This window comes from Engystomops pustulosus, chromosome 4, assembly GCF_040894005.1.
Source record: "Engystomops pustulosus chromosome 4, aEngPut4.maternal, whole genome shotgun sequence".
Classification (NCBI taxonomy): domain Eukaryota; kingdom Metazoa; phylum Chordata; class Amphibia; order Anura; family Leptodactylidae; genus Engystomops; species Engystomops pustulosus.
The window spans coordinates 42,119,060-42,131,731 of record NC_092414.1 but is presented as its reverse complement, the minus strand read 5'-3'; the positions used below and the strand labels follow the sequence as shown (position 1 = coordinate 42,131,731).

Below are 12,672 nucleotides of genomic sequence, written 5' to 3'. Positions count from 1 at the left end.
TATATGTTGTTTTGTTGCTTATAGTGAATTTCATGAACACTGCAATCTGATGCCACTTTCCACTGCACTTAAAGGAGATCCTCCATCAAAATCCGGCATTATAAACCAGGGATACTTCCTCATAGACCCATAGATACCATGACTCCAGCAATCTTCTTATATTTGTTAATGGTGGCTTCATTTCTTCTAAAATCATCTGTTAAAATTATGCTAATGATTGAGAAGGGCTCTTTGGGGCGTTTCCAGAACCTCTCAGTATTGTATGAAAATACAGACTGTTACAATGAGAACTGATCTACTCTCCCCTTGCACATTCCAGCTGCTAGATTAGATGCAGGGTGTTGGGCTAGACATGTTCTGTTCATTTTAACAGTCTGTGAATCTGCAGCACAGACAAGCTCTAATAACTCCTCACTGGAACCCTTCAGGCTCATTGGCAAAAAGCTGATTTTAGAAGGAACTGTAATAAATGAAAGAAGATTCAACAGTCATGTTACCTGGATCTATAAGTGCTCCTGGTTTATCATGCTTGATTTTGATGGTAAATTTTCTTTAATTGCAATAGGTATAAACATCAATACTAGCAATTCATTCTGACACACCTGATGAAAAGTTCCCTGGGGAAAGCTAAATGCCTTGTGTTATTCTTGAAAGAATTGTTTCTATATATGTTTTAACTGTCAACCTAGTAGTATCAACTCGAAGTAAAAGAAAAAAAAAAAAAAAAGTATTTTTGGTGTATACCATACATTTTGTGCTTGGAGCAAGCATCTGCCAACAAATGTCCATTTTTCTTCAAACCATCCACCTTGTGGTAAAGACACCCAACTGTACCCACACACTTTTCTGAATGATCGTCATCAGAGGAGCATGCATGGCCTTAAAGGCTCTGCAAGCCAGTAAAAACAAACAAACATTCTTCATAAAAGAGTCTAATTCCCTTCCTTAGGCCGCATTCACACGATCGCATGGGGATGGCAAGCTTGGAATCGTACATACTTCCCCCATAAATGGCAATGGCGCACAGGGCGATACGGTGCAACAAATGTGGCACTGTACCGCTCAGTACACAGGGTATGTCCTATATTTTTCCTATCTTTCCCCACTGTGCATTTCTACGGAGAGGGGAGGGGGTCACCCCTCCCCCTCTCCATCGTGCTGGGGAATAGCTCAGTGGGAATACGTTTGTGTAAATTCGGCCTTACACTGAAAGGAGTAAGGAAGCAGATTCAATCCCTTCACGCCTAGCATTGCACACTTCTCTCTGGAAAGCGGAGTCTTCATTGTTAATTTTAAATCCAATCAAAACATAAAATTAAATTATAGCATACCTGTCTAACTTGTCTTTCTACATTCAGTTGTTTCCAGGTTTCATTGTACATTTCATCCAGTCCTTGGCGAGAATGCTTATAGGTTTCAAGCTCAACCTTTGTATCCTGCATATTTACCTAAAATAAGTAACAATTTTTTTTTCATATCAACAGTACATACAAAGTTTTTATAAGCAGACATACTGAAAATGTCCTTAGGATAACTGGCCAATAATAGATAAGCAGTTGTCCTACTAATGGCACCCTAGCTAATCAACTGAAGCTCCCTGTGCTTTTACAGTTCTACCCCTGACGAAGCCAAAGCAAGGTGGCGATATACCCCCCCCCTCCCCGATCTGACAACACTTGGTAATGTTACATGGCTCTATTACCGTACAATTTGTTAACCTTGTATTCTTGACCTTTTTTCTGTGTGTCATCCTACATGTCTTTATTTGGACGGTAAGGGGGGTGGGGGAGAGTATACCAGCTAGCCTGTATCTGAGGTGTCTGGTTGCTCCCATCTTTGTGATGGGCGTCTGTTGCTTTTTAATTGTTTTTAATGCATATCAATAAAATATTTAATTTTATACCCATATATTGGACTTGACTCAAGGCCCTATAACACCAGAATCTGTTTGGTTTTGTGTTGTTATTCACTTTTACAGTTCTGTGACATCATGTCTATTCATCACCTGGTAGCAGATTTGTCCCACTGAAGTAAATAGGCAGAGTTACAATATCAGGCACAGACGCTATACTATGTACATTGCTGTTAACTAAAATGTTAAGTGACCACAACAACACACTTCTTCACTACAAATTTCAAATCAATCATCTTTAAAAAGATGACTGAGCATACTCCAGGGTTTTAGAACCTCACCAATCTGATACTTATAGGCTATCCTAAAAACATGTAGAAAATAAATGCTCTTTAGAAGAAGTAGAATAATGAATAATACAGCAATGTACAGGCGGTCCCCTACTTAAGAACACTCGACTTACATATGACCCCTAGATATTGGCAATTTACTTTAGTCCTAGGCTACAATGATCAGCTATAACAGTTACCAAATGTGTCTGTAATGAAGCTTTAGTGTTAATCCTGCATTTTTAAAATGCAATTGTCACAGAGACCAAAATATTTCTGGCTGGGATTACAATGATAAAATATACAGTTCCGACTTAAATACAAATTCAACTTAAGAACAAACCTACAGACCCTATCTTGTATGTAACCCGGGGACTGCCTGTATTTACGTTAATAACTTAAGGGGACTGATTTGACAAGCTCTGTGCAGCACTGTGTAGTCTGTGTGCGCTATATGAAGGAATTATTATTATTATTCCAGGAATATGAACATTTAATGCAACAATATACAAGTATATAAATACACATAAATAATTGAATATAACAAAATGGAGCTTATAAAGTGTGATTTTACAATTCACAAAATGTTATGGGCTTTATAAAGTCGGCAGAGATATCTCCAAAATGGCTGCCACTGTAAAGTACAGAAGGTCCTTAAAAATGATTTCAGGGATTTAGGCCATAAACTCAGGGCAAGGACCTCAAAGGTAGTTTTCTCTGAAATACTACCTGTACCATGTGCCACACCAGAAAGGCAGCGGGAGATCAGGGAGGTAAATAAGTGGCTCAAAAGTTGGTGTAGGAAGGAGGGCTTTGGGTTCACTTTTCTGTCAGCTACAGGCTCTACAATTGGGATGTGCTGCACCTCAATGAGAAGGGTGCAGCTGTTTTGGGGGAAAAAAATGGCCAGAAGGTTGGAGGAGTGTTTAAACTAGAGACCTGGGGGGAGGGCAACCACACTTGTGCAGGGCAAATAGACAGTGTACATAGAGAGCTGGGAAGAGTCATAGTCCATGGGGGAGGAAAGGGGGGGGGGGGCTGGAATGAGATTGGGGAAAAGAACAGAAGGAATACGGACAGGGAAAACCATATAAAGTTTATGTACACAAATGCCAGAAGCCTCACAAACAAAATGGAGGAACTGGAACTCTTGATGTTGGAGCGGAAATATGATATAGTGGGTATCAGCGAGACATGGCTGGACAGTAGCTATGACTGGGCTGTTACTATAGATGCTTATAGTCTTTTTAGAAAGGATCGTATAAATAAAAAAGGGGGAGGTGTTTGTTTATATGTGAATTCTTGCCTCAAGCCTGTCCTGCAAGATGACATCGGTGACGCAAATGCAAATGTGGAGTCCCTATGGGTGGAGATAAGGGGAGGGAAAAAAGAATAATAAAATATTACTAGGGGTTTGTTTTAAGGCTTCAAATATAATGGAGGCAACAGAGGAAATGCTGATAAGTGAAATGGATGCAGCTTCAAAGCATGATGAAGTACTTATCATGGGGGACTTCAATTACCCAGATATTGACTGGGGGGCAGAAACCTGCAGGTCCTTCAAAGGTAGCAGGTTCTTGTCAACAACAAAAGACAATTACCTGTCACAAATAGTCCTGGAGCCAACAAGAGGGGGGGCAATGCTGGACCTTATCCTAACCAACAGACCTGATAAGGTATCAAAACTACAGGTTGATCATAGTGATCATAACATCATTGATTTTGTATTACGCTTTACTAAGAGCGTTAGGGAAGGGGCAACCAACACTCTAAACTTCAGGAGGGCAAATTTTCAGCAACTAAGGGAAGACCTTTGAGGCATAGACTGGGATAATGTTCTCAAAGACAAAAGCCCCCCCAAAAATGGGACTTTTTCTCATATATTCTAAAAAAGTCCTGTGAGAAACACATACCTTATGGGAAAAAGCATAAGAGGAACAAGAAAAAAAAACAATGTGGCTAACTAGTCTTGTAAGGAAAGCAATAAGAGAGAAAGATAAAGCGTTTAAGGTGCTAAAACGTGAAGGTAGCGATGAGGCATTACAGGATTAAAAAGAGAAAAATAAATCCTGTAAAAAGCAGATAAAGGCTGCAAAAATTATTTTTCAAGTATATAAATGATAAGAAACTAAAAACAGAGAGTGTGGGTCCCCTTAGAAATAACATGGGGGTCATGGTGGAAGGAGATGAGGAAAGGGCCAATCTACTGAATGTCGCCTTCTCAACTGTCTTTACCCAGGAAAATCCCCTGGTGGAAGACACAATGAGGAATAATGTAAATTCTCTTTGGAATGTTAACAGTTTAACCCATGAAGAGGTACGGCGCCGACTCGCATCCACTAAGATAAATAAATCACCGGGGCCAGATGGCATACACCCCCGGGTTCTGCAAGAACTATGTACCATGATAGACCGTTATTTTTAATATTTGAAGATTCACTAAGGATTGGTTATGTTCCACAGGACTGACGCATAGCAAAATGTGGTACCAATATACAAAAAAGGATCAAAAAGCGATCGTGGAAACTACAGACCTTCTGTGGTGGGGAAAATATTTGGGGGGTTTGTTAGAGATGCTGTCCTCGAGTATCTCACTGTGCATAACCCAGTGTCAGCATGGGTTTATGAGAGATCGGTCCTGTCAGATTAATCTGATTGGTTTCGACGAGGAGGAAAGTTCAAGACTGGACCTGGGGTACGCTGTGGATGTTGTATATCTGGACTTTTCAAAGGCATTTGACACAGTGCCGCATAAAAGGTTGGTATATAAAATGAGACTGATGGGAATAGGGGAAAATCTGTCTATTTGGGTAAGTAATTGGCTTAGTGATAGAAAACAGAGGGTGGTCATTAATGGCACATTCTCAGATTGGGTTGATGTTACCAGTGGAGTGCCACAGGGGTCAGTATTGGGGCCACTTCTTTTTAATATTTTTATTAATGTCCTTGTAGTGGGTTTACACAGGCAAGTTTCAATATTTGCAGATGATACTAAGCTGTGTAAAGTAATAAATACTGAGGTCGATAGTTTAGCATTACAGAGGGATTTGTGGAAGCTTGAGGAGTGGGCAGAGAAATGGTTGATGAGGTTCAATGTAGATAAATGTAAAGTTATGCACTTGGGTCATGAAAACAAAAAGTATAATTATGTTCTAAATGGTTAATTACTTGGTAAAACTGGAGCTGAAAAGGACTTGGGGCTATTGGTGGATGGTAAACTTAATTTTAGTGACCAGAGCCAGGCGGCTGCCAACAAAACAAATAAAAATTTTGGGATGCATCAAGAGAGGAATAGATTCTCATGATAAGGACATAATATTCCATGTGTGGTCTGACCAGGGATTTGTATGAGGGCAAAACAGTGTACAGTTTTGGGCACCAGTGTATAAAAAGGATATAGTAGAGCTGGAACAGGTGCAGAGGAGAGCAACCAAGATTATTAGGGGAATGGGGGGATTAGAATACACTGACAGATTACAAAATTTGGGATTATTCAGTTTAGAAAAAAGACCGAGGGGAGACCTTATTACAATGTACAAATAACTGAACGGACAGTACAAGGATCTCTCCAAAGACCTTTTTATACCTAGGCCTGTGACGAGGACAAGGGGGCATCCTCTGCACCTAGAGGAGAGGCGATTCTACAATTAACATAGACGAAGGTTCTTTACTGTAAGAGCAGTGAGACTATGGAACTTTCTGCCGCAGGAGGTTTTTATGGCGGACTCTATGTACATGTTCAAGAGAGGCCTGGATGACTTTCTGGAGAGAAAAAATATCACAGCTTATGGGGATAAAACATTTATTTAATTCTTCAAGGTTGGACTTGATGGACTTGGTCTTTTTCAAGCCTTATATACTATGATACTATGAAAATGTATGAGATGGTGCTCATTGAGTACAAACTATAGGTTGCTCACCAGATGGTACAGGTTGCCCCACGTACTCCACAAAATGTCCCATTTTTTGTATTCTGACACAAGTCGCTTTATATGGTTATAATTTTCGAACGGTTACTTATCAAAGCAATTAGGAGAATTTTTTTCCTCACGTGCTGTACTGCATTTTAGCTTTTGGCCTTTTGCGTTTATTTAAAAAAAAAAAATGATGATAATAATAATAATAATAATAATAATAATTTTTTTTAAAAAATTGCCATTTTTAAAATTTGAAATGTATTTTTAGGCAGATAGTTTTACCACTTAAATTGGTTGCTGTATAACATTTCCCATGTCGTCTTTACATTTTCATAATTTTTTAAATGTTTGGATAACTTATTTTGATGTCACGCGGCTTACAAATGGAATATCGATTTTCTGTATTTTCAGAATTGACTATTTGAGATAATTACTATTTTTAATGACATTTTAAATATATAAACTTTAAAACTCCCTCCCTATATATTAACTAAAAAACTAATTTTCAAATCTGAACCATCAAACTATCAGAAACATCGTTTAGGAAGATTCTTAACCCTTTGAGATCTTCATAGTAATTAAATCATAATGAAGGTGAAACTTAGAAAGGTCAAATTTTGTCGGTTATACCGTATATGCTTGAGTATAATTCGACCCGAGCTTAAGCCGTTTTAGCCAGCGTCCCCTTGTATATAGCCAGTCCCTCCTCCCCCCTCGTATATAACCAGTGCCTCCCCAACCTTGTATATAGCCAGTGCCTGAACCCCCCCCCCCCACACTAATCGGCTGACCTCATGGTATGTGCGACGGGACCGTGCATGGGGCCGAAGACTGAGCCGGAGCTGTAGACAGAAGAGGACCAGCGGGGGCGTCGAAAGGTGAGTATATGTTTTTTTATTTACATTGGCTCAAGAATAAGCAGAGTTAAGGTTTTTCAGCACATTTTATGAGAGGAAATAGCCCTAAAGTTTACACAATTCTTAAAGATATCAAATTTTGTGAAGGGTTTTCCTCTTTTTATGCAATATTTCTCAGAAACCCCACACATAGCGCAGAAGGGAAGGAGCGTCGTGTATCTGCCAGGATTTTTGTTTCCTCATTAGCCCCTTTTGTAATTTGAGCTTTTTTGTTTTGGGGTCATATGACGGCGCTTTTTATGCTGGATGAGATTCAATGTTACCATTTGGGGGTTGGTATCCCCTATTATTGAAAATGTATGAACTTTTGAGGGCAGGAGCAGAAAAGCATCAATTCTGTACTGGATTTTTTCCCCTCTTGTGTCACAGTATAGCCGAATAATTAGGTCGTCTTCATTCTATGGGTCAATACGATTAAGGGGATACACCATTCTTAGATATTATTTCTCACGTTTTACTAAATTTGCCAAATAAAACCCTGATGTGGGGAAAAGTGATTTTTTTACATCGCCGTCTTTCAAGTGGCATAACATTTTTATTCATTTGGCTACGGAGCTGATTGATGGCTTGTTTTTTTGCGGGACGTTGTAATTTGCAATGGTATAATTTTGGAGTACATATGTTTGTTTTTTTTTATTACATCTTTAGTGGAATGAAATCATTCTGCTAAAAATCATAATTTGTGGTGGGTTTTTACCTTTTTATTTTCTACATTGTTCATCAAGTGGGCTTAATGATCTTTCTTAAATCTACGGGTCGTTACAGACAGGGTGATGATATATATGTATTGTGTTATGATTTAGACTTTTTTGCGTTATATGTCCCTTTTTATGTTTATGGGGTTTATGGGCATTTTTATTCATTTATTTTTAATTTAAAAACATTTTTTTTTTTTTGGGACATGAACAAGCAAGGAGGTGGGGGAGAGACCCCCGGCCTTTAGCAGGTTAAGAACCTGCGATCAGGGCCCACTCTGACCGCGTGTGTTATACTGGGATGACAGCTGTTAGTTACAGCTGACACCCAGTGTATTCGGATGCTGGCCCAGCTCCGATTTTGAGCTAAGCCGGCATCAGTTCTGCGTCCGGTAAATCTGACGCGGAGCTCCAAATGACAGCACTCAGCATTCAATATAGAGTTAAGGGGTTAACAAAGAAAAACAAACAACACAGAAATATGTCCCTTCATCCCCTTCTCGGTCCTCAGGGAGTCTATTCCACAATTTGCAAAAAACGGACAGGCTGTAGTAGTTGTGTACTGTCCTTCTACACCAACAGAGACTGTTGGTGACAGGAGGCACTGTGCTGAATTAAATATGAGGACATCCTCATCCACAAAGCTCTGCATAATGATGCGCCTCCTTAGCTTTCATCTCAGTTCATTTCCCAAGCCGCGCTCTTAGATCTGCCAGTGATTTAAGATCTCTCTAACTTAATTCAAACCTCTCACAAACATCTCCAGTACTTCTCCCAAGCTGCATCAATTCTTTGGAATGCCCTTCCCTGGACTATCAGACTAAGGGTACATTTAGACGGTCGTCTGTGGGGATTTATATGCAGCAGCAAATTTTATTAAATTTGATGTCATTAGGTGGCAGAATTTTAAACAACCATGGAGTGCAATCTAGGCGCAGTGATGACTTCTCAGCTGCACTACCCGCTACCTTTGCCACCGATGGACTCCATACTGTTCCATCAGTTATGGAAGTGCTCATTGAACTCTGTCTGAACGCCAACAATCTAATGCAAAAGGTCAGTCGGATTATCCACATTTGACGAGGCAATAAGGCTGTGAACTTTTAATGCATGGAGAGGCCGCAGTTATGTTTTGGGGCCGTCATTAAGCAACAACCCCTGCCGTAGGTTTTCTATGGGGTTGAGATCTAGAGACCGGATAGGCTAGTGCAGGATCTGGAAATGTTTCTTACGAATCCACTTTTTGGTTGACCTGGCAGTGTACTTGGGATCATTATCATGCTGAAAGACCCAGCCACATTTCATCTACAATACCCTAACTGATTGAAGGTTTGCACTCAAAATCTCAGGATACATGGCCTCAATCACTCATGTACACCGATAAATCGTCCTGGTCCCTTTGCAGTGAAACAGACCCAAAGCATGATGTTGCCATCCCATGCTTCACAGTAGGTATGGTGTTCTATGGATGCAACTCAGCATTCATTCTCCTCCAAACAAGACGAGTTGTGTTTCTACCAAACAGTTCTACTCTGGTTTCATCTGACCATATGTCATTCTCCCAATACTTTTCTGGAACATCCAAATGCGCCCAGATATGCACATCTGGCACTGCAGGATCTGCGTCCTTGGTGGCGTAATGTGTTACTTACAGGTCAGGTCATTCACTAGGTCCTCCCTGGGATTTTTGCACAATGGTCTTGTGATCTTTTTACCCCATGGAATGATATCTTGCTTTGAGCCCATGATTGAGGAATATCATCAGTTTTGTATGCCTTACATTTTCTAATTATTGCTCCCACAGTGATTTGTTCACACCAAGCTGCTTGCCTATTGCAGATTCAGTGTTTGGAGCGAGACTATGAATTTTAGTATAGTATCAGTATAAAAGACACATGTCCGCAACTTTAAACAGGTGCCATTACTACAGGTAATGAGTGGAGGACAGATTATCGCCTTAAAGAACAAATTACAGGTCTGTGAGCCAGAAATCTTGCTCGTTTGTTATTGACAAAAATTTTCCACCATAATTTGCAAAAATTCTTAAATTTTTATTTTTTTTAAAAAAATCAGACAGTGTGATTCTCATGCTTGTGAAAGGGGAAGTTCCCTGAAACGTTGCTTCCGGCTTGACCAACATGACTCATATTTAACTCACATGCGGTCCGTTTCTTTCTGATCCTCTGTGAGATGGTTCTACTCTTTTATTGCAACTTGCAGCAACACCCAGCACTAACTCCCATGATCAGTGGTGGCACCAATCAAGGGTGTTAACCCATACAATGACAGTCTCAAATCTATGACAGTCTCGAAGTCCTGTCATTCACATAAATCTGTACAATACTGCCACATGCTGCAAAACAGTGGTATTCTTGTGGGCTCAGTTTATACAACTTTCACCGTGAGATCCAAACAACACCTCTACTTTATTTTTTTGTTTGGTACGATCAAGTTTTATTGCGTTTTAACACATTTTTCAAAAGTTAAACGATTGTGTACGAGAAATAAAAATTGCCATCGTCTGACTCTAATAACTTTTTCATACTTTGGTTTACAGAGCTTTGTTAGGTGTCATTTTTTGCAAAATAATCCAACATTTTCATTGCTACCTTTTGAGGTCTGTGCGAAATTTTGGTCACTTTTAATTCTATTTTTGTGTGATGTAAAATGGTGTAAAAGTCGCATTTCGGACATTTGGGTGCTATTTTCCGTTGTGTGGTTCACCGCTGGCAATAATCGTTTTTATATTTTGATAGATCGGGTATTTTGGGACATGGCGATACCTGTTGTGTCTAAGATTTTTACTGTTTATTATTTTTGAAACTTTTTTTTTTACCATTTTTTAGACCCTCTAGGATACATTAACCATACATGGTCTGATCGTTCCTATCATATACGCAATACTACTGTATTACATTATATGGCATTTTAACACAGTATTAATTACATTGAGCCACTGGCATCTGACGAAGACTCGAGGCTGTCATGGCAACCAATCACCGCCCCCCGATAACGTACAGGTGGAGCGACGATCGAATCAAAGATGGTGCCACCGTCTTTTAAATGCAGGCATCAGAGGAGTTAATAGCGGTGCAAGTGCCAACCGTGGTTATTAGCGGTGGGGGTTTGCTGCAATATGCAACAACGACCACCTGTTTATGAAGAGGGCTCAGCCCGTGAGCCCTCTTCATACACCCCTCGCACCTCTGCGCCGTGCAGCTTCGGCAAGGGGTTAATAGTTCAAAACACCCTCCTTTTCTTAAATATAAAAACAAACTTGATGACGGACACAGCATCAGTAGGCAGAAGAAACTACCAGGTTATTATAAGCCATTACTGTGGTAACAGAGGAGGGAACACCATTCACCTTCGGAGATCAATAAGAGAAGAGCACAAGAGGGAGGAGCCGAAACTAAAAACGGAGTTGATGGTAGTTCTGGAATTGTGTGCCAGCCATTTTTCAAAACCCCTGAAGTTTTGTGGATCATAAAATAATAAAATAAATGCCATTTTAGGACAAATTACTTTTTGTATTGTTGCAGTCATTGATTTAGATCATTAGGGTTTTGCTTTTTTCACCACATATTCCTGGAAAGATTATGGGTCCTTTTTTTTTATTTATTTATATTATCATCTTACCTGTAAATGTCTTTCACTTTTGTTTTTAATGCGTACAGTCTCTTCCAGCAACTGGTTATGCTCATCCTGTAGTGATACAATGCGGTCTTTTGCAGCAATAAGCTATTTAAGAATTAGATAAAAGTCAAAAATTTACAAACACATCAATGTAGTACATACATTTACAGCATTTATATAGAGTAGTTTTATTTTGGGGGCGAGGGGGACGACTACTTAAAAGTAACAATTATGACAAGTATTTTATTTTCATTTACAGTGAAAGAATAACTCCATGTGAAATACATAAAGAATAACAGTTGGGCCCCTTTCACACGAACGATTGTGGTGGCCGTATGCTAGCTATACGAACGGCAGCCAAAAAAAAATCCATTGTGCCCGGGCATAGCATGGTAAGTATAACATGTTTCCCCATACCGTGCCGCAGCCAGAAAGATAGAGCAGGCTCCATCTTTTGCTACATGTACGGCAGAAGGATGCCTTATTGCCACAAAGGAAACCCTTGTGTATTCCATATGCCATCTGACCACATAAAAAAAGGAACGTTGTTACCTAGCAACCCACAGACAAACAAACACACACACACACACACACACACACACACACGGCAATGACGACAATGGGGATCATTTACTATGGAATTTCTGCTCTCAAGGCGACTTATAAGCTGGCGGAGGCAGATATAGGGATTTATGAGAGAGGTTGAATGTAGGAATCCCCTCCCTACATCCTCCCATCTACCAAATAACCACACCAGAATTGGATGCAAAGTTGCATTTATTTAGTATGTTGACATCACACCAGTACAACAAATGGAAAGGGAGGAAAAATATATAGCCAGTCATGGTGGACTAGTGGAAACTGTTTAACTGGTAAGTATTAAATCCAAATTTCCACCACGACGGCCACCTGGTATATCTGTTCCAGAGTTGCACCTCTTCTTTCCGCCCAGGAGGTGGACATGGCTGAAGCAGAATAAGCTCTCAGATTTAAAAAAATCTTCAGCCATCTAGCAATAGTCATCTTGGATGACTTTTTCCCCTTGCTCAATCCCCGAAATTGAACAAAAAGATAATTATCCACACGCCATGGCTCCATGGATTGGAGGTATTTTAATACAATGTGCCTTATGTTAAGCGCATGCCACTCGGCTTCCCTGGAGGAGGATGGATTACCACAGAAAGATGGAAGGATCTTTTGATTTCTGTGGAAGTGCGAGACCACCTTAGGAAGAAAAGGTTGAGTCCAGGGCTACCACAATTCTATCATCTCGGATTCTTAAATAAGACTCCTGAATGGAGATGGCTTGGTGCGCTCTTCGTCTTT

General features: G+C 40.0%; 1 protein-coding gene across 5 annotated transcripts in view; it reads right to left on the bottom strand.

Annotated features, from left to right (window-relative positions):
* The window catches only part of RUFY1 (RUN and FYVE domain containing 1), a 117,104-nt gene that overhangs the window by 49,204 nt on the left and 55,228 nt on the right, over positions 1–12,672 (bottom strand). For all 5 annotated transcript variants that reach the window (XM_072145788.1, XM_072145787.1, XM_072145785.1 and 2 more), the window contains 2 exons: positions 11,350–11,451; positions 1,332–1,448 (listed from right to left, as the gene is read on the bottom strand). In XM_072145788.1, the coding sequence (XP_072001889.1) occupies positions 1,332–1,448; positions 11,350–11,451 (219 nt within the window). The remainder of the gene's footprint in view (positions 1–1,331; positions 1,449–11,349; positions 11,452–12,672) is intronic.